The 27,886-nt window shown below is 41.4% G+C and overlaps 1 protein-coding gene across 4 annotated transcripts in view; it reads left to right on the plus strand.

Annotated features, from left to right (window-relative positions):
• FGF13 (fibroblast growth factor 13) overlaps positions 1–27,886 on the plus strand; it is a 516,442-nt gene that overhangs the window by 298,708 nt on the left and 189,848 nt on the right. For 3 of the 4 annotated variants that reach the window (XM_049872457.1, XM_049872455.1, XM_049872456.1), the window contains exon 3: positions 10,380–10,547. The exons of the other annotated variant lie outside the window; for it this stretch is intronic. In XM_049872457.1, the coding sequence (XP_049728414.1) occupies positions 10,380–10,547 (168 nt within the window). The remainder of the gene's footprint in view (positions 1–10,379; positions 10,548–27,886) is intronic. 4 annotated transcript variants of the gene reach the window in all.

The raw sequence follows: 27,886 nt of genomic DNA on the forward strand, positions 1-27,886 counted from the left end.
GAATCAAGCCGTGAGTAATCTTTAAAAGCCACCTAAAGGTTTCTGTCCCTAGGACGATGTGACCAAAAGCACTTTGCATGAAAAACAAAATAAGCAAGAGCAAATATATTTTTTCAGTGAAGGCGGTGTCACAGTTGAGCATTTTCAGGAAATTCCAGATGGTATTTGGAAGAAAGTTTGTCAGTCAGACAATCCGTGAGCAGTAGGGCCACCTTTTTCTCCCTGGATCCTTTGCCCTAATTTGGGTGGAAAACTAAAATGAAGGTCCTGGGAATCTTTGTCTGGATCAGCAAGGATGGAGATGGTCAACACTTTTTCTTGGAAAAGATGCCGTCATGGATTGAATTATGTCCCCCCAAAAATGTGTATATCAACTTGGTTAGGCCATGCTGCCCAGTATTGTGTGGTTGTCCTCCATTTTTTGACTGTAATTTTATGTTGAGAGGATTAGGGTGGGATTGGAACACCGCCGTTACCCAGGTCTCCTCCCTGATCCAATGTAAAGAGATCAAAGGAAAGGGAAGCAAGCAGAGTTGGGGACCTCATTTCACCAAGAAAGCAGCACCAGGAGCAGAGTGTGTCCTTTGGACCTGGGGTCCCTGTGCCTGAGAAGCCCCTTGACCAGAGGATGATTGAGGACAAGGACCTTCTTCCAGAGCTGACAGAGAGAGAAAGCCTTCCCCTGGAGCTGACACCTTGAATTTGGACTTTTAGCCTACTTTACCATGAGAAAAGAAATTTCTCTTTGTTAAAGCCATCCACTTGTGGTTTTCCTGTTATGGCAGCACTAGATGACTAAGACAGATGCCTTCACATGAACTTGAATTCAGCTTCAGTTAATACTTACGGAGTACTTGTCACGGGATAGGCACTGTGCTAGATGTTTCCACACACACAGGAGTTAAACATTGTGATTCAGTTTGCTCATCTGGAAATGGTAGGTAATGAACTTAACGCAAGGTCATGCAGGGGATGCCAGAGATCTCAGCAATCCCGTGTTCCTTCCTCTACCCCTTGGGACTGTGTGCCAGCCACTGTGCTAGGTGATTCTCAAACTTTAATGTGCGTATGAATTGCCTCAGGATCTTGGTAAAATACCAATTCTAATTCAGTTGGTCGGGACGTCGAAAGGTTGAGAGTTGCACTTCTCACAAGCTCCCAAGTGATAACCAAAATCAACCCAAACCCATTCCCATCAAGTCAATTCCAACTCACAGTGATCCTGTAGGACTGAATCATATGGTTTCAAAGGTTGTAAATCTCTACAGAAGCAGACTGCCACATCTTTCTCCCGTGGGGCAACTGGTGGGTTCCAACCACTAACCTTTTGGTTAGCAGCTGAGCACTTAATCACTGCACCACCAGGGCTCCTCTTCCAAAGTGATATCCATGTTTAAACACACTTATCATCCCCCTTTCGTGAGTTAGGAAACTGAGCCTTAAGGAGGATCTAAGACTTGTCCATGGTCACATTGGTAGTAAGTGGGGGTATAGCTGTGATTTGAATCCAAGGCAGTTTGATTATAAGGACTTTGCCTGTACATCCTAAGGCTTTTGAAACTTTTTACTTGAGAGCTATGTTTGTATTCCATACTTGATTAATGGGCCTAGCACTTTAAGATCCTAGTTTCTTCTAGAAGTCTGCCTAGTTTGCTCAGGAAAATACCTTTGCTGTTCAATGTGTTTCCAGTGGTGGCTTTAATTTTTCTCTTGCTCCTTCAATTAGATGCACTGATTCACCACCGTAGCTGCACCTGTGGACCACCTAGGAAGCTTTTTAAAGACTATTGTTGCTAATGCAGTTGCATTTGCTCCAGCTTGTGGTGACCTTATGTATAACAGAAGGAAACATTGCCGGGTCTTGTACCAGCTCCACGATCTTTGAGATGTTTGAGCTTATTGCTGTGTCTGTTGTGTCAGTCCGTCTCATTTAGGGATTCCCCCATTTTTGATGACTCTCTACCAAACATGGTGTCCTTTTCTAATCATTGGTGTTTTCTGATGACCTGTCTAAAGTAATTGTGTTGAAGACTCTTCATTCTTGCTGCTAGGGAGCATTCTGGTTGTATATAAAGACTACCAAGGCCCAATACCCCACTCTCAGAATAATTTACCCTAATTCTCTGGAGGATCCCACTAAATCCTGATTTACTCACCAGTCCACGAAGTGAATTATGAGAGGTATTACTAATAATAGAGGTTCGTTTGTTTCGATTAAACAAAACTGTAGTGAGAAGATTGTCATATTCAAAAACAATGAGAATACAGGGTAGGATTTGATTAGTGCCATACGGGAGCTAGGAGCAAGGTCATTGATGGTTTAATGGTATAATAGTCATCTTCCATGCAGGATACCCCGGTTCGATTCCCGGCCATTGCACCTCATGGGCAGCCACAACCCATATTAGTATGATGCTGAAGAGGTTTCAGCAGAGCTTCCAGACTAAGATAGACTATGAAGAAAGGCCTGGAAATCTACTTCCAATGAAAACCCTATGGATCAGAACGGTGTGATCCTTAACCAATCATGAGGATGACACAGAACTTGGCAGGGCTTCATTCCATTGTGCATGGGGTAACCACGAGTTGGGGCCAACTTGACAGCAGTTAACAACAAAAGGGCTAGGAGCAAACCAATAGCTGAGGGAGGGCTCATGTGTACAGCTGTGCTCTGTACAACTCCTCCAAAGAGAATCCCACCGCTGTACAAGGGTATGTGGCATCCCTTTTGCTGGGGTATGGAAAGAAACTGAAATAGTTATGTAACCAGGGGCCAGAGCCTACCCTCCCAGGAGATTGAGAGAGAGAGGATTTTCACTGGTAAGACTGAGGAAAGATTTCACCGAGACCAATAATTCTCAACCCTGGCTATGCAGTTGAATCGCCTGAGGAGCTTTGAAACCAACGTTCAGGCCTCAGCAAAGAGATTGTGGTTTCATTGGTCTGGTGAGATGCCAAGGGTACTTGCAGTTTTAAAAGGACCCCATGTGATCCTAATGCTCGACCACAGTTGTGAACCACCCGTTTAGAAAGGTGGTGTTGCACTTGGCTGAGGAGAATGCGGACAGGTGGAGATCGCTGGAAAAACAAAACCAACAGCACCAGTGGCGTGGGCATCACCTGGGAACTGGTTAGAAATGCATAATCTCTGGCCCCATCCTGAATCCAAAACTCTGGGGGAGAGGCTCAGCAAGCTGTGTCTCACCAATCCCTCTTGGTGATTCCAATGCAAGCTCAAGTTCGGCTTGGACTTGAACAGGGTGCATGGGAGGTTAGTGCAATGAGATAAGGTTGGAGAACTTGGAAGTCACAGGCATGTGCCAACCTTCATGAGTGTACTATTGAAATGTACAGCAATGCCCAGTGCTCTAAACAGGAATGCCTTCCTTTCTGGTCTCGCCATTTCTTTCTCCCATGCTTGGAATTGCAGCAGGGATAAAATATATGTCATTCTTGCTGGGGCTGAGGACCGTTGAAGTCACACTCTGCTGGTAGAAGTTTTCACTTTTCTTCTTAATGGATCCATTTCTGTCATTAGTAGGGGGACGCCTCCTCCCTGGTGACATGAGCCTTTAAGGAATGGGAAGGCCAGTTTTCCAGCAACTCCTTAGATAAGGCCATCCTTATTCACCACAGACCCCTGAGGATACTCACCCAGTGCCAAGTGGTGGCGCTGGTGCTGCCCGATTTCCTCATTCACTGGAGAAATCCTTTGCTCCAGCTCGAGTAAGAACCCTGGTAATGTGTAGTAACAGTACTTTGCATCATGGAAGTCAGTGATTAGTATCCCTATCTCTTTTTGTTCTGGACTCTGTGGGCCAAGCCCCCTGAATGAAATAGGTGAGTCCTTCAGGGGGCTGAGCATCTCCGGGGGTCACAAATAGTTTTCCAGGATCTGTGCTAGTTCTTCACAAAGAGGTTTCTAGACCACAGCAGGTTTAGCTATCACCTAATGCAGTGATTCTCAACTGGGATCGATTTTATCCCCCCACCCCCACCCCACCCCACCGCATCCCTCAGGGACATTCGGTAATGTCTAGAGACATTTTTGATTGGCACAAGTGGAGGAGTTGTGCTACTGGCATCTAGTGAGTAGAGGCTAGGGATGCTGCTAAACATCTTCCAATACACAGGACAGTCCCCTTCAACAGTATATGCAGTATAAAATGTCAGCTGTGCCAAGACTGAGAAACCCTGGTCTAGTGCAAATCCATCGCTTATGAAATAAGAAAACTGAGACTGAGGGAAAGGAAGAAGCCTTCTAAAGATCACACAGAAAGTCAACAGCAAGTCAGGGAGGGGCTCCTGGTTTCCTAATCCCCAGAACGCAGTGCTCGCAGTTCCATCCCTGCCCCGACAGCATTTTCTCCATTACAGCTACCGGTTACCTCTGCCTGTTAGGTGCCAGGCCGTGCACTGGACTCTTTCTGTCTCTTACCTCTTCTTTTAGCACACACCTCCAAGGTCAGCCTAACTGTCCCAGAATCAGCTCGTTTTATGAATGCAAAACCATTTGGACTGTTTTAAAAACAGATTTCGACATGGTTCTGCCCTCTGGGAGCTTACATTCAAGTTGCGAAGAAAATACACTTATATGAAGATAATTACCAGTCTAGCTTGTCAGTAGAATCCTATGATAGTATCAGAGAAGCTGTCCCAAGGCATCCCAGAATATATTTCCTAGAGAGTTGTATGCAACTTAGGAGCGTGAACTGATCATTTGACTTTAGTGTTTTGGGAATGTTGCATGAAAAAGGAGGGCAGCATTCATTTGGTGAATGAAATTTTTTTGAGTGTGTATGGTTAAGAGCTCAGCTGCTAACCAATTGTTGCAGTTCGAATCTGCACACCGCACCTGGGAAACCCTATGGGGCAGTTTTACTCTGTCCTATAGGGTCGCTATGAGTTGGAATAATCAACTCGACTGCAATGGGTTTGTTGGTTGGTTGGTTTTATTATGAGTGAGGCTGTGCTGGACCGTATATATAGAATGGCGAACAAGACAATTTCGCTGCTTCAGAGAGCTTGTATTCTTATGGGGAGGGTTAGTCAAGAGGCAAATACACACATTCATATATAAACTACAGATTTGACAAGTGCAAAGTTATCTAAGGTGGCTGAGAAAAGCATTCCTGAGGTGATGACATTTAAGCAGAGCCCTGAAGGATGTAAAGGGGGAAATTGGAGGGAACAGCGAGAGTGAGTCCTTGAGGCTGGAAGAAGCCTGGCATATTCTAGGAATGAATGGAAAGCTGGTATAAGCAAGAAGAAACGGCATGTGATTGAACTGGGCAGTGGGATGGACATCACTGTTGGGAGTTTGCATTTCATTCTAATATGAAAAGAGCCTGAACAATCTTTGCTATGTTTGAGCCCATCGTTGGCAGCCACTGTGTCAATCCACCTCTTTGAGGGTCTTCCTCTTCCTCGCTGACCCTCTTCTTTATCAAGCATGATGTCCTTTTCCAGAGTCCCTCCTGGTGGCACGTCCAAAGTATGTGAGATGTAGTCTCACCATCCTTGCTTCTAAGGAGCATTCTGGCTGTACCTCTTTTAAGACCTTAGTCCTCAAAGTTTCATCTTTGCTTTTTAACACTTCAAAGTTGTTTTGACCATGGCCAAATCAAATGATCATTAGTGTTTAGTGCAGTGAATTATTCACTTAAGCTACTCAGGCACATTTAAATTTGGTATCTTAATAGTGTTCATTGTGGCAGTAAGGCTTAAATATTGTAGATGGATGAGTAGATAGTTAGCTGGGAGGCAAAATGGAAGCCTGGCTCTAAGATGTCCTGTTCTTGAACGTACTTTTTCAGCATGACAGGTGCTAAGTTGACTTGGAAGAGTAATTGCTGTAATTTCTCAGTTTTCTTCTCACTTCCTTTTTGATTATATGAGAAAATTTGATTGTATATGTTGCCATATTTTCTGTTTCATAGCTGTTTTTAATCTTGGCTTGTTGAGATAGCTAATACCTGTCTAATAACTGTGATTGGTAGTCCCATTGCTGTGTTCATTTCTGTTGCTCTGGTGATCTCAAATATGCTTTGATTTAAAATCATCTATCCTTAATTAAGTGTGTTGAGTCATCTTTGTGAAGAGTTAAAGGCAAAACATAGCATCATCAGATAATAAGGGCTCATTAACTGCTTTCACCTGGAAGGCAGCAAGGCTTTTGAATTGTGGAGGCCTGGGGAGGGGGCTGGTACCTTGATGGCATTCCATAAAGATTTTTCTAGACTATCCTTGGTTGCTTTTCTGTCTTTTTAATAAACAAAGAAAAATCTAATGTAGACAGGGACAGCCTTGGACACCCAGAAATCCTAAAGAACCTGATCTGTGTTTAATGTACCGATGTTTTTACTAAGCAGCCTGTATAAGACCTGGCAAGCACACTGGAAACCTGGCTTCTAGGCTGGGCTTTTCAGATTATTTATTGTGTGATTCTTGTCAAGTCATTTCCGTTTCTGAGCTGTATTTCCTTTATCTTTTAAGACAATGGGGTTGATGATTGAAGAAATTTTGTTTGGAATAGAACAAAGTATTACATCATAGTATTAGTGATACTATTAGTTATTGTTATATTTATCTAGAGAGTAAAAGGAATGCTGGATTTTCTAAGGATAGTAAGGATAAATGATTAACTCCTTTAATTAAAAAAAAATTAAATACCGTTAAAAGATATAATATATTGGATTTTTTTTTATTTTCCTGTCAAAAGATTACGTGTTGCTGTGATTGGTGCTTTTTTATTTTTTTTAAACTTCTAGTTTGAAATGGAAATACTGCATTTCCATGAACATGGGTAACTTAGGCTAGGTCATCAGATTTAGACTATCAAACTCTCTTCCCTTGCCATGACTTCCCCCTGACCCTGGCCTTGACCATGCTGATGCTCAGAAGTTTAGTTGAGAGTGGGGATCGTTCAGTGCCAGCCTTGCACTGCTGCTGGGAAACCAATTCTAGACGCAGTCTTTTCCATCTCACAGTTAGTCAGTACAACTTTTTTTTACACAGAAATTAGGTCTTTCATCAGTTGTGCACATAACTGTCATCCTACCACCAAAGTTACTTATTCTTGTCACCTCTGTGAGTATGCTCCCTATCTGTGGATGTGTGGATGTGTGGATTCGGGTGTGTGCACTTGCCTGCTCCTCCCGTGGGACTTTGGAATCTGAGTAGCTGGGATGTGTGGTCAAAGGCTGGGGGCACTGGCAATGTGGGCACAATTTCCCCGCAGAAGCCTACTCCCTGGCAGCTGTTGTCACAGGGCTCTGCAGCCTTTCTGAAAGCTTTGGGCCCCTGCATTCAGAAATCAACCAGGAGCCACTCTTACCACCTTATCTGTCTTCCAATGTCAAGTTGAACCTCTGAACCTAGAGGGAATTTGTGTACATCAATTGTCTACCTAATCACCGGAGTCTTGTCCACCTCCGAGATGGGATAAATCTGTTGCTGGGAGGGGCTGCAGGAGTCATTGTCTGAAATGTCTTAACAAATGGTTTAAATGAAGGGAGGTAGGAGCGGCTGTCAGGGAACAGAGGTCTTGTGCAAGCAGGGAATGTACTCGAAAGGGGAAATGGCAGAAAACATTGGTTTAAGGCAGGCAAAGAAGAATTTCACCCTCTTCCCCTGTTTTGCTGAGCTGACTTCTTTACATGCCTCTTTTCTCCTTTCAAGAGCTAGTGTTCTTGAAAGCATTACATCCTCATCATTTCCTTAGGGAAGTAGAACTAAGGAGTCTATCTCTGCTAGTTCTGGGCTCCTGTGGGAAGTCCATTGTCACTCCTGTTGCTGTCAATTGCACGTACGGACACTCTCTTACTTGGAGGAGCCCTGGGGATGAGTGGATTTGATATAATAGTTTTAATTTTTCATCCCAAATAGCCTCAATTTCAGAGATATTCTAGACCGGAGTGAGGTGTTGCCTATGCTATGCTTCATTTGGGTAAAAAGTCCGAAACATGACAATAACATGATGCCATGGTACTATTAGATCGACCATTCTTTTTCTTTATGTTTTTGTCTGAATTGACTGATGTGTAGGGCATTGAGTTGAGACAGCCTGAGACCCAAAGCTGAGCCATTAACTCCCAGATGTTCACAATTTCCAAGAAAATGTTCTATGCCTGTCGTTATTACTCAGATGGCTCCTTAAATGCTGTCATCTTGGCACCTTTTGCACCTGCTAAATTCAATTTGAATAAAGAAAAGGAGAGAGAGAGAATTTGGTGGAACGCAATTAGCCTGAGCTTTTGTGACCTTCCTGCTTTCCACTCATGATAAATTTTTGGGTTGGCTCTGGCATCAGTCATCATGTCACTTTCAGTAGAGTTTTGTTGTATGTTACAGACAACAAGTTGTATCTAATTAAACAATAACGATGGCAGCACAGGGCATTTTCTGGGAATTAATGACCAGCTGGGAAAAGCTGATGGCTGGAGAGTCAGCCAAAGGCTATTAGCTTCAGTCTGCCATTAATCTCCAAAAACGCCCATTTGTGACGTCATTGTGGGTGTTGAAAAATGAAAATACAGAGACAATTTACTGGTGTTTATCATGCACTTCTGAATAACAAGCTCCCTATGCAGTATCCAAGAGTCAATTTTCTTTGGTTTTGTTTTTATCTTCCAGTTGCCCTTTAATCTCAAAATTACGCTGCATATACAGCAGTGCATGAAAATGGAATTTCTGAGCTTCCATATAATCGAGCAGATTTTTCTTAAAAAAAAATCCAAGTTTAAGTATTTTCTTTACATATTTTAGATTATAAAACCAGAATTTGTCTTTAGCTTTGATGTTGGAACTTGATAACTGTCTCTATTACCGTAATTATCTGTTCATGGCAGGAAATGGTGGCAAATTATTTTAATAGCAGCTGTTGCTCGCTAAGATGTGCGTTCAACAAGGAGATTCTAAGAAGTTATAGCCACATTTCTGGTAGATGAAGAGACTTCTCTGCTGGGTAAAGCCGTGGTGGTGTGTCCGTATAATATATTTGATTCCTGCTGCTGCACGCTGGAGGAAAACACAAAGAGAACTGACTAAAATATTCATTGCCTTCTTGAATAATTTAATGCCTTATAAATGAAGACAACAATTCCCAATACAGGCAATCTGTCAACAACTTGTTCTGAACGCCTATATTCCTTTAAAAGTTATGCTGATCTATATATCATTTTTCCCTCAAATGTGAAAGAAAGTTCTAGAAGTTCATTAAGATCCTCGCCAGAAAGCTGGGAATGCTTCATCAAACACAGGCGAATCAGATGGTATCTAGTAATTTCAGCCACAGGCTGTTTATTTTTTACAAACACCACAGCGTTATTCTCCCCCTAAGAACCCTGCTGGTGGTATCAGCCCCGAATGCGTGTTAAGTGTGTGTATTTGGGGGGGAGTAAGATGAGTCAGCGCGTCCTTAATCACAGCTTTGGAGGCACTGACTCACTCCTGGGGAAATGGAATGGCCTCACTGGGAAGAGTGTGAAAGGGAGAACATCCATTCTGGGGTCAGTTCCCTGTTCCTGCTGATGCAGATCAAAAGCTGCATACACTTTGGTGGGTGGTTATCAGGCTAAAGAATGTGGCAGAGGACCCTGTAAAGACCTTGTTTCCCCAGGGAGAAAGCACTATTGATTTCCAATCCTGCTTATGAAATGCACAAAGAGCCTAGAAAGGATTGGGGGCTGAGATGGGCCTGGTCTCTATCTACGGTCAAAATTTGAGAATTGGGCCCGGCCCTTCCACAATCCAGCAAGGTAGGTCTTTGATCCAGTATTGAGTATTAGGTGGTCAACTAGAGTCTGTTGTCTTCATTAAGGGGTTTTGAACATCTGAAGAACATGGGCCACAGCCCCAAGTTCTCTTTGGAAATCAAAGAATATAGACCAGTGCCCTTGATTCTGATGTCAGACTCAGGCACTGTCGATACTACCTGGAAGTCAGATCCTTCCCAGTCAATCAAGAAAGGACATAAAGCTCCTAGTTCACGGATAATTGGTGAACATTAGCCAGTTTTACTCGGAAATAGTTACATTGTCTCTGAAATAGAAACACCTGAAATCTGCAAGATACGTCTTTACGTACAATATGGGTATCAATATTAAAGTATTTGTTTGCACTTCTGGCAAAGTTTAACACTCTATTATTTTCATTGTACGAGCAATAGGTATATATAGCTGAGTAGCTATTCGTAAGACATTAGCATTTTAAACTAAGCCCCTAAGAGTAAAATCTCCAAGCTAAAAAGAATGTTTTCTTTTAAAGTTTTCTTAGGAATGTTGTTTCCTTAGTCTTCCCTGGGAGTAGATTAGATTTAAGTCGATGGCTGCTATCTTGAAGCTCTAACTTGAGTTCATTTTGTTATGTGGTGACCACAGTTCTGGATGACGCCCCCCCTGGCACACAGGAATACATTATGTTACGGCAAGATTCCATCCAATCCGCGGAATTAAAGAAAAAAGAGTCCCCCTTTCGTGCTAAGTGTCACGAAATCTTCTGCTGCCCGCTGAAGCAAGTACACCACAAAGAGAACACAGAACCCGAAGGTTTGTGCACGACAGCCTCGTGTTTTGCTTGTTTTCTCTCATTCTTTCTTTCTCTGTCTTTCGGATTGTGCAGTGGCCTCTGGTGTGCTGTGTGTTGCTCGGCCCCTGATGTAACTAGGCGGCCCCCTGGCTGGCTGGTGAATGTGTCATGCAGTCTCAGACGCCCAGCGCGCAGCCTCTTCCTGCTTCTTGCAGCCGAAGTATTTTCAGCTGCTGTCATTACACTGCCCCATGTTGGCTGCCCAAGTTGCTTGCTCCTGTAGCCAACATCTGGCCAAGTCCATTCCCATTGCCTTGCATTTCTGCAGCAGCAGTCAGCTAAGGAATGGCCCTTCTAAAATGAACTAAGGAGAACTGTATTCCAAATGGTATAGCTCTCCTCCACTCCATAAAGCTTCTGCATTGCGCTCGAAGAATGCTCTTGGTCTACTTTGCTCACTGACGCAGGCCCGGACTGCCCCCGTAATGCACGCCCAGTTGCACTTTGCCATGGTCAAATGCATGCCTCAAGGAAACGATGAGTAGTTTGTTTTTCTTTGCAGCTCAAGTACAGGTTTGGACAACTCTACTTGCTGGCACTTAAACTGAGGTTAATCAGGTATTCGTTGCAACTCATGCCACAAATCTATAGCTGAAGGACTTGGTCTGTCCAGAAAGAGTATTTGGTCATTTTGTCCAACTTTTTAAAAATATATCCAAAAGAAACATACTTCACAATTCTCTGCAAATACAATGTGGTAAACTTTTTTGCCATCTGCCTATATTTCAACTTCCAAAATGACATTTTGAGAATTATACTGTGTACCTTAATTAAAGAGAAGCCCTGGTGGCAGGGTGGTTACGCCATGGCTGCTCACCAGAAGGTCAGCAGTCGAACCCACCCGCCACTCCATGGGAGGAAGATGTGGCAGTCTGCTCCAGGAAAGATTACGGCCTGGACAATCCTATGGGGCAGTTCTAGTCTCTCCTATAGGGTCGATATGAGTTGGAATCGACTCGGTGGCAATGGGCTTTTTTTTTTTTTGGACACTAATTACTTACTGTAAAACAGCGTGTGTCCCCCTCATAGCAAATGCTTTCCATGCAGTTTACCAATGAATAACATTGGTAGGAACAGAAATTACAGTTTTTTGGCAATTGCTGTATACTTTGGCCTGAATGGTTCTAGAATGCTTTCTAAAGGAGGCTTTCTTCCTTTTTCCAGTTGCCCTTTGCAACCTTATGTGGACCTCATTACTACTGTCTTTGATCTCATTACTACTGTCTCTTTTTATCTCATTGCTACTATCTTTTTGATCTGGAGAAGTCTGCCACATGATTCTGTTTTAAGTTTGGCGTATAAGGAAATTACTCCTTACAGACTCTAGTCCATAGTATTAGAAGCAAAATTTTAAATCTCCAAGTCTCTCCTTTTCCTACTTTCGAAATGGCTGTTTACATATTGGCAGAAAATGAGAAGTCTACATGTGTTTGTGTTTAATTGTGTTTCCGCAGTAGAATAGAGTGCTTATATTTATTTTCAACCTATGCTTATGGTATCCAAGCTATCCACTTTGAGACCCTTTACAGTGAGTAAATGCATTTCGGGTGGATTAGTAGAGAAGAGCATAGCTTGATTTGGTGCTTTAATGAAACAAAAATTTTAACCAGTGACTATTCTGTTTATAACGTGGTTCCAGTATTTTCTGCTTTCTTTTCTTTAAAGTTTTGTTTTTTAAAGTTATATATACTCTAAAAAAAGGATACAGTTACTGTTTTCGTATTTGCCAATCAGCGCAGAAAACAAAATTTGGTTTGAGTAAGAAGAACAAGCTATTTTAGAAGCAGCTGATTACATTCAGTCAAGCAATTAGAATCTTCCTTCAAATTGTTTTAACAATACTCGGATTAGGAAACCAATTGAAAACCTAAGTTTGTCACCCTCTGCCCTTTCATTACTACATATAAGCTTGACAGGCTCTTCTTCTTTTAATTTTCCAAATATCATCAGGAATGTATTGTGAGTAATGTTATGAATGTTTTAGATATGCAGAATTCTTTCGAGAATGTTTAGCCATTGAACGCTCTTGAAATAGGCTTGGATAGTTTTTAACCTTTCGTGGTCTCCACATGTTGAGTGGCTTCCATCATGTGAAAAGTGGTTGCCACTTGTGTAGTTCATGACGAGCATTGTTTTCTCTCAGGTTGAAGATTTCCCTTAGTCTTGCCCTCCTACCAGGTCCTTGGTTTTAAAGAGTATTAAACTCATGAGAGGCTTTCTGGGATGATATTTTACTTCTATTTATAATCATACCATACCCCTTCAAGCAAGGGTCTGAAAGCTAATGGTCAACCCAGACTTTACAACGAAAACACTTGATCTCAGTACAAATGAACAGGATCCAGAAGACTTTAGATGAGGGAGAAAGAAAAGATTGCTGTGCAACAGACCTTGGACAAATCAGCAAACAATGCCAAGAAATTCACACACTTGCTTCACGTAGGATACCTGAGCTCATCTTTCCAGGAGTTGAAGTAACTGGGTTTGGAAGGGTTCAGTGGCCATTCTGGTAGCCTGGAAGATTCTTACAAGACTGGTTTTTAATATTGTAAGTTCTCATGTTCAGGGCTGTCTTCAAGTTGTGATAACATTTTAGTAGAAATAAAAGAACTCTTTATTACAAATGACTAGAATCTTAGTTTTAAACTATGTCCCTGACTTGGAACATTTTATTCTCATGTGAAGCCTTTCGAAGAGAGATTTTCCCCCTTCTGCCCCAGTGGTCTCTGTACCAAAGCAACGCATGAGCTTAATTGAGCTTGGCTGTGGATGTCTACCAATTGCACACCAAAGCGATGGCAATGGACAGGATAGTTAAGCCATCTATTGTATGGTCTGTGCAATGCCAGCCTGGCAGTATGACCCCTTCTTCTGAGGTTGTATTTATAAAGTGTCAAAAACTCTCTCGTGAAAAATGAAATATTCATTCAAATTTGAGGGAAAATAAAGTTTGTGTTGTATAAGTTTTTAGCAATGACTAAATTAGGTCAAAGTGTTTTGGGTGCATTATCATAAAGCTGGAATTAATTTTCCTTACTAACTTGATAAAATCAACCAAATGTTTTTGTATTAGTGTGCACAAAAGTCTTCAAATCTCTTTTTGTTGGCGATATTTTGGAAAGGGTCCAGTTCTTCCCACAGTCTACACTTACCTGAGATTTGGTACAAATGACTTACAATTGTTCATAGTCTTCTATATTTTTAAAGACATTTTTGTATTGGGTCCAAAGCCCTAAAAATCCAGCATACATCGAAGGACTGAAATATCTCACCAGCTTTTCAGGATACACTAAGCCAAATTACATGTTGCCAAAAATAGGCTACTATTTATGAACAGCCAATTCTGAAACAAATTCTTTAATCTGTTCCAAATAGTTGTGATTTTCAGTGATGTGATTATTTCCATAAAAACCATTTACAATGTAATCTTGTGTGAGTCCTGGCATTTGGCTGAGAAAGCACATGCAAGTATGAGAGTCTAATTTGGCCCGGTACCAGCATCACCCTTTGTTATAAGGAAGCCACAGGGAAGACAGGAGATGGTTACCAAAAATCTTTTTTTTTTTTTTTTTTTTGCTGTTTTAGTAGCATCTTGGCAAGAAGAGGTATAATCTTCATGGCTTTATTCTCTTGTTCACTTTTTCTTTCTATGTCAAGTGCGCCAAAATTAAATCACTGATTTAGAGTAACTTCTGAAAGCCAATCTATTATAAGCTAGTTGCTACTGTTCAAATGCTAGTCACTGGGCTTGTACTGATATTTGAAGATTGTTCAATAGAATCACACCAACACATACATGCTTGCAAGTTGACGCTATTTAAAAGCTACGGAGAAAAATAAACGATGGTTTCCCAGTGTTTGGTTTGAGGACTTAAAATCCCAAGTTATGATCGTATAACACAATATAGGAAAATATTATAGAACTCAGCGATCTTGTCACTGTCTTCTAGTCAAGCATCTGGCCTCTTTCTTACAGTCCTGTTTTGTTATGATTTAACAAAATATACATGTGATCTCCCTCAGAACATCCTTAACCTTTTTATCCAGAGAGGCATACTTCATAGTGACTTTGGGTTAGAGAAGAGAATCTGTGCTCTAGAGTGGTGGTGAAGTGTGGCAGCCTTCAGCAACCAAGAGAAAGCAAGGTTATGTGCCAAGCGTAAAGGGTGCGTATTTGTAACAAGCACAATGACTGTGTCCTCTGATAATACCTTAGCTATTTTTTTTTCTTTACCCTAGAAAGGGCACCTGTCACCATGAATCGCAGTCTTGCCTAAATGGTAGGAGAGGAAGAAGTTAGATGAATATTAAGGAACATGCTAAGAGAAGTGTTTTTATTTTCATTCTCAAACTCTTTTTCCAACCATGTTGTCTCCAATTGTTATGTCTTTCTCATTTCAATAGGGATTTTCCTTTTGTGAAAAATGGGCCAGTATTAATTTGAATTAATAGTCAATTCAGTAGTCTATTGTTATACCCCTTGGTCATTAAGCTAGAGTTGAGTAGCAACCTCTGATGCTTGACACCTGAAAATGTCTCGACCTTCAGGAACGATATGACTGGGTTTGTGTCTGTCCCCTGAAGATGAGAATTGAGAGGATATTCTTATTCTACTAGAAAAAAACATTGGGCCATGTCTTTGGATGATTCTCAAGAGATAAAAAGACTTTATTCCTAGTTTTTTTTTATTTCAAAAATAACTATATCTTGAGGTCACCCTGCCTTTGATTTTTGACCTGAAGGATGACAAAATGATGCCAGAGAGTTTTCTTTGCTTATTGAGGCAAATGGCAACTTAATTGTGGAGTTTCAAGAAAGATAAAAGAAAAAAAAAAAGTGGTGCAAATTTAAATCAAATTAAAGCCAGAAATCTGAAAGCCTTGGTGACTGGCAATTAGTAGACACTGTCCTCTCCCCGCAAAATGTTAAAATGTGTTTCTTTTGGCTGCATGTCAACAGTGTCTTAGAAGATAACTCAATACGTCCTAATAGCATTAAAAAAAAAATAGCATTAGGAAACCCATAATGGCATGGAAAGACATTCTCTATTTTCTCCTGTTTCTCCACCTTATTGCAGCAAACATGAAATTAAGTCATAGTTTGAGGACAGTTTCTACCCTCTGGAAAACTAATAATCTAATCAAGGAAGTATACTTAGCAGCCAATAATTCAATTTCAATCCAGGATATGCACTTATTATTCTCTTATTGAGTACAATAAGCATCTCAGTTCAGTCTCCAGGCTGGCTTTTACAGCAGAAACTAATAACCATTCATGCTTTGAAAACATGATTCACTTTTCAAAGCTGTAGGCCTTCCCTCTCCCTTGAGCCTAGGTTTTCCCAATGTAGCAGTGTGATCCTTTCCTGAGAAGTGAGTGAGCTCTCCTTTTCGACTCTCTCGACTGCAGCTTCCATAGGTTAATGTTGGAGGCAGATGTTTCTCCTATGTGAAACCAGTACTGCCAGCTTCTTTCAAGCGTTTATTAAAATGGCTCTGCTCTGTGAAGTCTACTGGATGAATGACAGTGTATGGTGGGCGCATTTGCATTTAGGAAATAAAAGTCAAAATTAAAGCAATGATACTTTACAAATTTTGGAAATTATTCAGCCATATTGTTGCTGCTCCCTTCAAAGTCAACACATCAGGCATCGTGTTGTGAACATACTTTCCGGGTTCTGGTGTTTTGGCAACTCCTCACGCTTTTTTTCTGTTTGCAGCCGGTTGATAAACCACTATGTTCCACATTGGTAAAGACATGACCTGAATGACTTCACTGTTTCCAAAAATCCAGGCCATCCCTAATGTACGCTAAACCACAACCAGTTACGTTTGTGTCATCCCTGATTCATGGTGACCCCCTATATGTCAGAGTAGAACTGTGCTCCATAGTGTTTTCTTTTCAGTGGCTGATTTTTCTGAAGTAGATCTCCAGTCCTTTCTTCCAAGGCCCTTGTGGGTGGGCTCAAAGCTCCAACCTGTTCAGCCTGTCTTTCATGTTAAATGATAGCTCATTTGTGTGGTTGAAGAGAATGCAGGACTGAACTATACTCGTTTTCACCATATTAGCATTTCCCAAATTAGGTTTCATGGGAACACTGATCGTATAAGACATCTTTGTTAAAAGACACATTTCTTTGGTCATATACATGTTTCCCAACGTACACAGCACTCTTGGAGAGTCATAAAACATGCTATATTAAAGATTTTGAAGAGTCCTACAGATTAGGAAGCTCTCTTACTTTGGGCAATTCAATGGTAAATGAGATCTTCAAGCTACTGGCCTCTTTTTATTCATAGTATCTATTCACTTCTCATATTAGGTTTTGACAAGTAACACACTTTTTGAAAATTAGTATTGTTCCTTTTCTCCCTAACCCCCACCTACTATCTTCTTTAGAGAAGTGCTACTCAAAGTGTGGTCCATGGCCCCGGATTTTTTCTGAAGTTGTTTGTTACCTGTCTGAGATGAGATAAGGAGCTTTTACAGAATGTAAGTCAACGCACTGCTTCTTTCATCGAGGAAGTCTTGCTGTGAAAAATGTCAGCTTAATTAGTGTGTTTTTTCATAGTTCACGGACCATGTACACAGACCGGCATTTGGTCTGCAGACCACACTTTGAGTATCACTGCTATACACACACAGTGCCGTCGAGTCGATTCCGACTCATAGCGACCCTATAGGACAGAGTAGAGCCCCATAGAGTTTCCAAGGAGCGCCTGCGGATGTGAACTGCCGACCCTTTGGTTAACAGCCGTACGTACCACTTAACCACTACGCCACCAGGGTTTCCATCACTGCTATAGAGTAGTGCTTTTCATTTTGGCTGCACATTGGAATCACCTAGGGACCTTTGAAAAAATATAGATGCTTGAGCCCAATATCAGACCAAAAGCAAACCAACAAAAAACTGCAAAATCCCATGTGCTAGAGCCTCAACATGGGTATTTTTTTAGAAGCTCCCCGGGTGGCTCTAATGCGCTAACGGGGTTGGAATCACTGCCCTAGAAAATAATCAGCTTGGCATAGGGTCTGTTGAGTGATGTCAGCTGTCAGTTCTGAATTCTTCTCATGCTGATTGCATGGGCCTCTTCAGGAGGTGTTGTGTGATGAGAAGGCACAGCTGGATAAGCAACATATACATGCAGGGCTTCAAACCAGTTTATTTGTGGTTCGAATCCTTGCTCAGAATTTGTTCTTCCACCCCAGATATACTGAATCAGAATCTGCAACTGAACAAGATCCCCGGGATACATTTTGAGAACCACGACTCTACTAGTGGTTTTCACATTTGGTCCCTAACCAGCAGCAGCGTTAGAACGCCTGGGGCATTTCTTGGAAATGCAAATTCTTGGCAGGGGTTTCAACCTGAAGGAACGGGTTAGAAGCCCTGCTTATATGACCTTTAGAACTTGTGGCCATATAAAGTACCCATCCTTTCCACCACACATACACCCTAGCTCTCTTGTCTCTTTGTCACTCTGCACTTTTAGAAAAAGATTCAGGCTTCTCCATAGAAGCATAGTAATCTGCCACCTTGTGACCGACATCCTTTCTTGCAAGCAACTGTTGCAACACTTGTGCTGCTCTCAAATCATGATTCAGCTTGCAAATGTGGGTGGAAGATTGTAAAAGTTGATTCAAGCTATTCACTGCCTGGGTATCTGTCCCCGAGCTACACCAGAGGATGTCATCACTGAGGCATCATGCTCTTATCATATAGACATCGTCTCCTGCAGCGTAAATTATTGCAGTGGCATGCAGTGGCAAAACTAACTTTGACATGTTTGGGAGGCAGTAATTGCTATCCATGGTCACAGATCATTCCTAGCCTTCTAAATTAGACTGATTTGGGTATCTGTTCTACTCGGCTGCATTTCTTAGGGTGCTTCCGAATAAGCAGCTTGAATAATGCCCATGGGAAAGTGTTGAACAAGATTTGTTACATCCTGCATTCTATCAACATCCTGCGTTTTCTCAACACTTACCCTTGTCTTGCCTCACAGCCGTTGTCCACAGGTACTCCAGCACATCAAAATCACATGTCCCCTTCTACCCATGTGCTGGCAGATTTCTACTCATGAAGCCCGGCTATTTTAAGATATGTATTCTCAGGACAGCTCCAGATCAACCCAAGAGCTTCCTTAGCTTTTGGAGCAACAACTGCCCATTTGCTCAAGGGCCAGGTCTACAACGGGGAAGGGGAAGGGAGCCAAGCTCCACTGGCTGTGGAGTGAGAGCATACAGTGACAGCACTGTGCAACGCCCCCTACCGGCCTGACCACATCCTCACCAAACCCTGCTATGTCGGGGCTGTTGACAGCATTTCACAGAAGAGGAAAAGTTAAGTAACGTCCTCAGTAAATGGCAGGACTTGCTTTGAACCTGGTTTCTCTGGCCTTTAAAGCCCATGCCCTTCCTCCTCCATGGCTTCCCATATGCCCACATTTCCTCTCTTGCCCCATATGTAGTTTTTTTTTTTCTCAATGAAAAAGTTGAAAGGAATCTAATTCTGCCTACACTCTGTCCTTAGATTTGTGTGAGCAAGGAGTTGCCATAAGGAGAAAGGACTCAGAAGGTACTTGGTAATTCTGTGGGCCTGGTTTGCTGGTTTAGGACTTGGTAAAGTCCAGCACTCAAAAGATGTAAATGAAAATACCCTAATCCTCAAGGAGCTGATGATTTTGGGGTTCACACAAAAAGACTCGACGGCATTGATTTTTTACAGAAACAGTAGAACGATTAATGAATAATTCAATTCAAATGCAATAGAATTGTTCCAAGATAAAAGCTATAAACCGGTCATTTAGGCAAATCGCCTTTCTTTAAGTCACGTGATGCTCGTCACCACCTAGAATAGTCAAAATGAGGAAAGGTCATTTCTAATTGTTAAAAAGCTGATTCTATTGCTTAGTATCTTTTCAATTCATTAAAATTGCCACCACTGATAGGAGTGTTCAGCCTTGCTCTGAGCACCTCCCAGTCCGACAGAATTAGGTATTACCTAAACCAAAACCAATTGCCATTTTCTTGATTCTGACTCATGGTGATCCCATGTGTGCCAGAGTAGAACTGTGCTCCTTTGGGTTTTCAGTGGCTGATTTTTTCAAAATAGATTGCCAGGCCTTTCTTCCATGGCACTTCTGGGTTGACTAGTACCTCCAACCTTTTGGTTAGCAGCTGAGTGAGTTAACTATTTGCCCAAACCAGGGACTTCAGGTATTACCTTGTGACCTGCATATTAGCAATAGATTCTCATCACTTGTTAGAAGTCTATTCTCCAGTATAAGGTAAATAATGAAAGCAGTAATTGACAATTATTGAGAACTTATTATGCGCTAAACACTTTACCTAACATTATCTTTGTTCTCACAAAAATCGTTGGAGATAAGTAGATATTTTTCTCTCTATTTTATTGATAAAGAAACTGAGACTCAGAGAATTGAGGTAAATTGTCCAAGGTCACGTGACTGGGAAGTGGTAGAGCCCATACTCAAGTGCCATTTGTCTCTCTCCAAAGTCTGTGGTCTTCTAATTCCAACAGAATGTGTCTCATAAAAAAGGATGGCCTTAGAAGGAGTTCCCATTTCGTTCTTCATGATACCAGTAGCATCTTATTGAGACACATTGCCTGATCTACTAAGTCAGTAGAAACGGACGGACCTTGTGCCTGCTGTCAGAAAAACAACAGTTGAAAGAGATGGCTTGTTCTTCAGAGGAAAGAGAAACGGTAGATTGAATTTTCAAATGCTTTCAGGGCAAATTCTCATCAAATTTGACTTGGTTAAAGCGCTTTACAATGTGAAGTGTCAGATTTGAGATTTATTCATTGTGCTGATGTTCACTTCTCAGCTATAGGCCTCTTCTTGATCACCTCAGGCCAATTGACCTTCCGTCTCAAAACCTTGTCTCTCAGACCCGTATCTGATGACCTAAGTCTCTGTATGACAAGACCGTCATTACTAGTGAGAAGGGCCTTAAAGCACATGAGGAGAAAGTCTTGCCAAACTGTGTTGGATCACTGTCAAGACATAGTTCTTTGTGACTTTCAGAACAAATGAAAATGCACGCAGTGGTCCGTCTCCCTCCAGAATCATGAAGAACGAGGTCCTGGGGATTTACGTGATGTATTTTGGGCAGAACTTTGGTTAGATGTGTAGCAATCAATTTTTAGCATCTTCTATTTTTTTATATGCAAAGGACCTCAGGTTTATTACTGCTAATCTTCCCAATGACCCCCTGAGGTAGGTGTCATCAGTCTTGAAGGATGTTATCTTAGTCATCTAGTACTGCTATAACAGAAATACCACAAGCAAATCTCTTCAACAAACAGAACTTTTTTCTCTCACAGTCTAGTAGGATTTCTGTCCAAATTCAGGAAGTTAGCTCCAGGGGAAGGCTTTCCCTGTCAGCTCTGTACAAAGGTCCTTGTCATCAATCTTCTCCTAGACTAGGAGCTTCTCAGCACATGGACCCTGGGTCCAAAGGACATGCTCTGCTCCTGGCACTACTTTCTTAGTGGTATGAGATCCCCCTGTCTCTCTTTGTCCTCACTTTTCTCTTTTATATCTCAAAAGAGATTGACTCAAGACACAACCTAATCTTGTAGATTGAATCCTGTCTTAATGTTACTGCCACTAATCCCACCTCATTAACATCATAGAGATAGGATTTACAAAACACAGGAAAATCACATCAGATGGCAAAACGATGGACAATTACGCAATACTGGGAATCATGGCCTAGCCATGTTGAAAGATATTTTTTGGAGACACAATTCAATCCATGACAGATGTGATGGGGAAACTGTAATGTAGAGATGTGAAATAACTTGTCCAAAGTCATGAGGCCAGTAAGGGTCTTCATGGGGATTTGAAGGCAAGTCTATTGAGCTCCCAAGCCTGATGTCTTTGACCCTACTCTGCTGCCTCAGCTCATCATATGCCCTGACTACTCCTTTCAGGTGTGAGACTGGAGAAAAGAGCTCAGCCCTGTTTTATCCACTGCTGGTGATAGCCATTGTTGAGAGGAACATTATAGAACCATCTTTAACCTCTCAGCAGAGTGTGGTTGCCCAATACACCCACTGGAAAACTTCCCTTGTGATTTTCCCCATTCCTTGTATGCATGTCAAGATGAGCACTAGGCGAGGGGTTAAACAAAGCCTCATCCCTGAGATTTGTCATATATTCGCCTTCTTCATTTCCCATATGAACTTATACTAACTAAAGGTTACTTTGCTTGCAGTGTTTGCTTAAATGGAGAAATGGTTCAAACGCATAGTTTTCGTCACGGGACCAGTATGCCTTAATGCAGCTATAACTGACTCTGTCATAAGCTGCCTTTCCAAGAAAAGAGAAGGGGTGATCCAGAGAGTTCTGAGTGTCATGTTTCTCAGCTGGTGTCTACATAAGTAGAGAAGATTTATTTTTTAGGTCAACCAGCTTTGAGCACTCCCAGTGAGAGCTCAGAGGCTCCATTCTCACCTTAGATTTTTATGCCAGCCTTGATGTGGAATGATCTTGTTCACTGAGAAAAGTGGCCCCTTTTGGGAGGTCCTTAAATACAGGGAGATTGTTGTTGTTGTTAGGTGCCATTGAGTCAGTTCCAACTCACAACGATCCCACGTACAACAGATCAAAACACTGCCTGGTCCTGTGCCATCCTCACAATCATTGCTGTGTTTGAGCCCACTGTTGCAGCCACTGTGTCAATCCATCTTGTTGAGGGTCTTCCTTTTTTTGCTGACCCCCTACTTTACCAAGCATGATGTCCTTCTCCAGGGACTGATTCCTCCTGATAACATGTCCAAAGTACATGAGATGAAGTTTCCCAATCCTCGCTCCAAAGAGCACTCTGGCTGTACTTATTCCATTTGTTCATTCCTCTGGTAGTCCATGGTGTATTCAGTATTCTTCACTATGTAATTCCCCATATTGAGGTTATTTGCTCCTTCTACCTCTCTCTCCTGGTGTGAGCACAGGTGACTTACTTTGGCTTGAGTGCAGGCTCTACACTGAGAACCTTATGGGGTGGAAGGTAGGGACTGCCTTAGTTGAAACCTCCTGTAGACCTGCCATTGCCCCTACGATTGTACCATTGAACTCTGCCCCTTTCACAAACAGAGAACACTGGGTCAAGTGAAATGTGCCTCTTTGTGGTCACTGGCTGCCACTGAAAGAGAATGGGGACACACACAGCTAACCACCACTACCACCACCTAATTCTTGGGAACAAACAGAAGCAGAGAAGTGGCAGAGCTCACATGGTCCCTCTGATAGAGCCCTGTCCAGGATGTCTGCTGCTGGGAAAGCCTACCCTAAGCATATCTTCTGTGGGACAATAGAGGTTCAAGCTGGTCACCCACACAGTGAGGACAATTGTTTCACAGGTTACCTCGGGCTGTGAAACAAACCTACTGTTTTCCAGTCAATGGGGAATGAAGAAAGCACCTTTCCAAAAGTAGAGCTTGTAGAGGTTGCCAGCAAGTAACTTTTTCTCTTGTTTCTTCTTCAGCCATTTTTTTCCCTCTGTAATCACTTGATTTTTCTTTGAGAAAATAGCATTTTAGATCCATGGTAGAAGATTCATGAACTGATTCAGTAAATGTTTAATTGGCATGCATAGTTAGCTGTTCATTTTGTAGATAATTGGTTAAGTAAACCCAGAATATTTACTGACAGAGGAAAAAACCACCCCCAAAGCACTTCAGAGTAGTTCGAGAATCTTTTCCTCTAGAGCTGCGTTTTCTTTGGCAACAGCTACCGGTTTCTGAAGAGAAATCTATTCACCTTCCCAAACAGAATTCCATTTAAACACATAGCCTTTATTTCATCCCTTCTGAATAGAGCTTCATTAAATAGGTACCACAGGCCCAGTATAGTGTCTAGCACACAATAAACGCTCAGTAAGTATTTATCATTAATCATTATAAACCATTTATTGCTCTAAGAAATATTGATATTCTGAGTTCCACCAGCCATTTGTCCTAATTCTAGGCAGCATGTGACTGACTGCTTCCAATTGAAATCGACAGAATTGATGTGTTAACCATTCATTTGTCAATAAATATTAATGAGTATCTTGTACCAGCCAGACATTATGCTAAGTACCAGGCACAGCAGTGACAAGAGAGGCATTATCCCTGCCCTTGAGGAACAGTCAAAGGCTGGAAGGAAAAGCAGACTTTGAACTACTCTATCAGTTTTTTTTTATCAGTTAGTTCACGTTGTATTTAAGATCAAACTTAAAACTCCGTACCTTAAGACAGCAACACTTTATTACTTTTCATGAGTCAAGATGTTGAGTGGATGATTCTGCTGACCTAGGTTAGGCTCTCCTGAGCTTGTCTGGGCCCGCTCATGCCTGTGTGTTTCAGTGACTGATCCAGCATGGTACTGACTATTTTACGATGACCTTGTTTGGGACAACTTGGATCTCCTTTACACGTCTCTCGATCTATTCCTTGAATCAATTTTTAAATTTTATTTATTCATTTGTTTATTCAACATTTACTGAGTAACGTTTCTGTACATCAGGTACTACATGGCCCTGGGTTCATATTGTTTAGAAATGTGTTCTGGACTGGTGACAGACATTTAAGTCCTGTGAGTCTGTGGGTAGTATTAAAACTATGAGAGCAGAGATTACCTGAGAAGAGAGAGTAGGTAGAGAAGGTAGCCCTCAGACTAACCAACACTGTAAGGTGTTGTGGCGGAGAAGTAGTTCCTGGGTGAGTCAAAAGATTAATGCGCTAGGCTGCTAACCAAAAGGTTGGAGGTTCAGGTCTATCCAGAGGCACCTTGAAAGAAAGGCCTGGTGATCTACTACTGAAAAATAATCTATTGAAAATCCTACTGACATACATGATGTCCCCAAGAGTCAAAACCGAATAGACAGCAAATGGTGGCATAGAGGAGATGGGACTCCTCAGCAGTGAAAGGAAAACCAGGAGATTGAGGTGTCAAGGATGCTAAGCGAGGACAATGCTTCAGGAAGGAGGGTGACATCAGTAGAGCACAAGGCAATAAGGAGGTGCTCATGTAATACGTATGTTTCAAATATCCCTTTTAAGATCCAAACTTTGCAGTTCAATTCATTATAGGACGGATGTTTCTCTATCCCTCACGCCCTCCTAAAGAGTTGATATAAATCATTGAAACAAGTTTGGTTAGAATGATGCTTGAGTAGTGGAAGTAATAAGGAATCACATACTGCCTAAACTACTAAGGAAAGAGTAGATCTTTCTAAAGATGTCATTGATTTTTCTTCTCCATAATGCATCAAAAATGGTGGTGGGTTTATAATGCATCGAAGTTGAAGTCTTTGCCAAGACTGATTTACTCTTTTGTTGTTTGTCCTTTATAATATAGTTCAGCTTGTTCAATTTTTTTTTTCAATAGCCTAAAAATATTGAACCACTGGGAATTCAAATTAAATTTAAATTGCCTCTTGAGCTCGGTATTTTAAAACTGACATTCTCTGGAGCTGTATTAATATGCCACAATCAAGGAAGACATTACTTGAGTTTCCAATAAAGCAAGTTTTCTGCCAACTTTACAAACAAGTGCACTCTTGCTTGGCTATGGCAATTGATTCCTTGTCTAGTAGTGAACGTTTCTTGCTGAATCAAAGAGCTATTGTTTAAAAAGAACAAATACACAGTTTTGTGGTAAAGAACTGTTGAGTTAACATTATGATACAGAGTTTATATAATTGAGCTGAGTTTTCATTTAGCTTCTGTGAATTTAGACCCCATGGAAACATTAACTTCCTATGCGAAATCAAATGTTCATTTTCTGTCACATGGTGGGCCCTTGTCCAAGGTCAAATGACTCTTCTTATTGGTCTCAAGAGAGGAAAGGGGCTCTGTTTCTTCAGGACTGAGAAAATAAGAAATTAATTCACTTTTTACAGTCTAAGGTGGCCTGGAGTGTTTGGGGGGAGGCCTTTGGAGGAAGCCTTGTACTTATATTGCCCCTGATTTAAGACTAAATTAAGACCAGAAACTAGATCCGCTAGATAAGTATTGCTAAGTGCCCTTCTTTCCAAGATGGGCATTCATGCACCTACCCCTATTGATATTCAGTAGAAAACACTGTATTCGTGCACCTACTCCTCTTGATACTCAGTTTTTTCCCCTAGCTTGTCCAATACTACTTTTTTTTCCTGAATGTGTCGATTCAACATGTGCTGAGACAGGACCATGCCCATTACGATGTAGGGTCTCAATCGAGGAACAGGTAAGCTAACCAAAGAGGCTACATACATAATCGCTTAACTTGTGAGACCCTTTGACAGCTTCTCAGCCTTGTCTTACTTGTCCACTGTCCTTGAGAATGGTCTTTGAAGAGGAAGGGGAGTGATCTCTGAGGGTAAGCAAACTGAACTTTGTCCTCTCTCCAGTTTGGCACTCTTGCTACCATTGAAGATGGGTAGGGGAATGGAGGTGGTAGTGGAACTGATCCTGGAAAAAATCCCTGGGTGGAAAAAGCCAGAAGCTGACTTCTGCCCCTAGAGTGCTCTGGGCAGTAGTGTTTGCCATCTTTATGCAATGTTGCCTAAATCTTTTTTACACAGATTTAAACGAATCAGCCAATCATTGTCATTCTTGATAAGGAACAACATTGGGTTAAAAAATAACACCAAATTAACACGAGAAACAGAAGTGATAACTGAAACCCAGTTGAGCATGTTTGTTAGTTGTTTTTTGCTGCTGCTAACATGCGTTGACATAACTATTCTTTCCTTAAATCAGTAAGTGCCAGACCTTGTGTTGCGCTAGCATAGGGTTTCTCAACATTAGTACTATTGACCTTTGGGACCAGATAATTCTTTGTTGTGTGGGTCTCTCCTGTTCACTTCAGGAAATGTTGCAACATTCCTGGCCTCTACCCAGTAGATGAAATTAACACCCCTCCCAACACACACACACAGCTGTGACAAACAAGAATATTTCCAAATATTGCCCAATATGCCCTGGTGGACAAAATTGCTCCCAGTTAAGAACCACAAAGCTACATAATTTTTTTTTTAGAGCTGCAAAAAAAAAAAAAAAACAGAGAACAGATAAACAAGAAAACAAATATGGTCTGAAAATGACACTATTTCCCTAAGAGCCAGTCAAAATGCTTTTGCTCAATCCAATGGCTTCCTTCCTTGAATTATTTAACATAATATTTTCAGTTTAATCCAAATTCTTCCTTGCTGCTCCCAATATTCCCTTCAATCTTCCCTAAGCCTTAAATTATCTGAGCTATTTATATGACTTTCCAATAGAACCCAATGCCATGATTTGGTATAAGAAAACTAAGGCATCAGGTTAGATTAGTCGTTCCACAGTTATTTAATGAGTGCCCAGTGGGAAGTACACATGCTAAAGCCTACGGGAGGCCAGAGGAGTAAGTATATTCCTGGCCTGTGCAAGGATTAATCAAGGAAGTCTTCTGGGAAGAAGCTTCATTTGAAGGAAAGAGAAGATCTGAATAGGCCATTCAAGGCTGGGGCAGAGTGTGTTTCTCATCATTTGCCTCATAGATCTTATTTGACAAAGCTATAAAATTGACCCCTTAGCCTTTAATTTTATTTCACAATCCACAGCAGTTATTTACTGAAAAAGGAATAGACACACTGTAGTTTCAATACCAAGGCAAAGACATCAGTGGCACTTCGAATTCCAAGTGGTCCTCACATCCCGGTCTGAATTTGTAGGCTCTGGAATAGGAATTTATTACGTTTTTTTTCCCTCCCAAAATGCTAATTAAAAGTTAACCCTGCCCCCCCTCCTTGTTTTACAAACAACAAAGCAAGTGTGCTAAATACATTGTCTGGAATGGTTTTTCTTTGCATCCCTTTTAGAAGGCTTCCGCTAAGTCCACTGTCTTTCTTTGTCAGAGGTGATGGTGAACAGCTGTGAAGGTACTCCTCCAATATTTTCTATTCCATGTTTTTGTATCTAGTTCAAATTCAAAAGCTTAGAACAGTAAATCTAACCATTCAGACTCAATAAACATTGACTGGGTACCTGTAATTTTGCCAAGCACTGAGATAATTGCTTCCCTCCCAGTATTTAGTTTTTAAATCAACCCTAAGAAATGAAACACTTGGTTTCTTTACACTGCCAACAAGCACAAGAGATCAGGGGAAAAAATTTTCTGAAGCCTTGCATTATATTTTGGAGGACAGATAGGAAGCAGACTCATCAAAGTTCAGAAAAATTAATATTCTGTAAGGCTATCAAAGAACAGAATTAACGTTACATCTCACCTAATTTAATATATTTTGATTTTCGAAAGCAATT

This window comes from Elephas maximus, chromosome X (assembly GCF_024166365.1).
Source record: "Elephas maximus indicus isolate mEleMax1 chromosome X, mEleMax1 primary haplotype, whole genome shotgun sequence".
Classification (NCBI taxonomy): Eukaryota; Metazoa; Chordata; class Mammalia; order Proboscidea; family Elephantidae; genus Elephas; species Elephas maximus.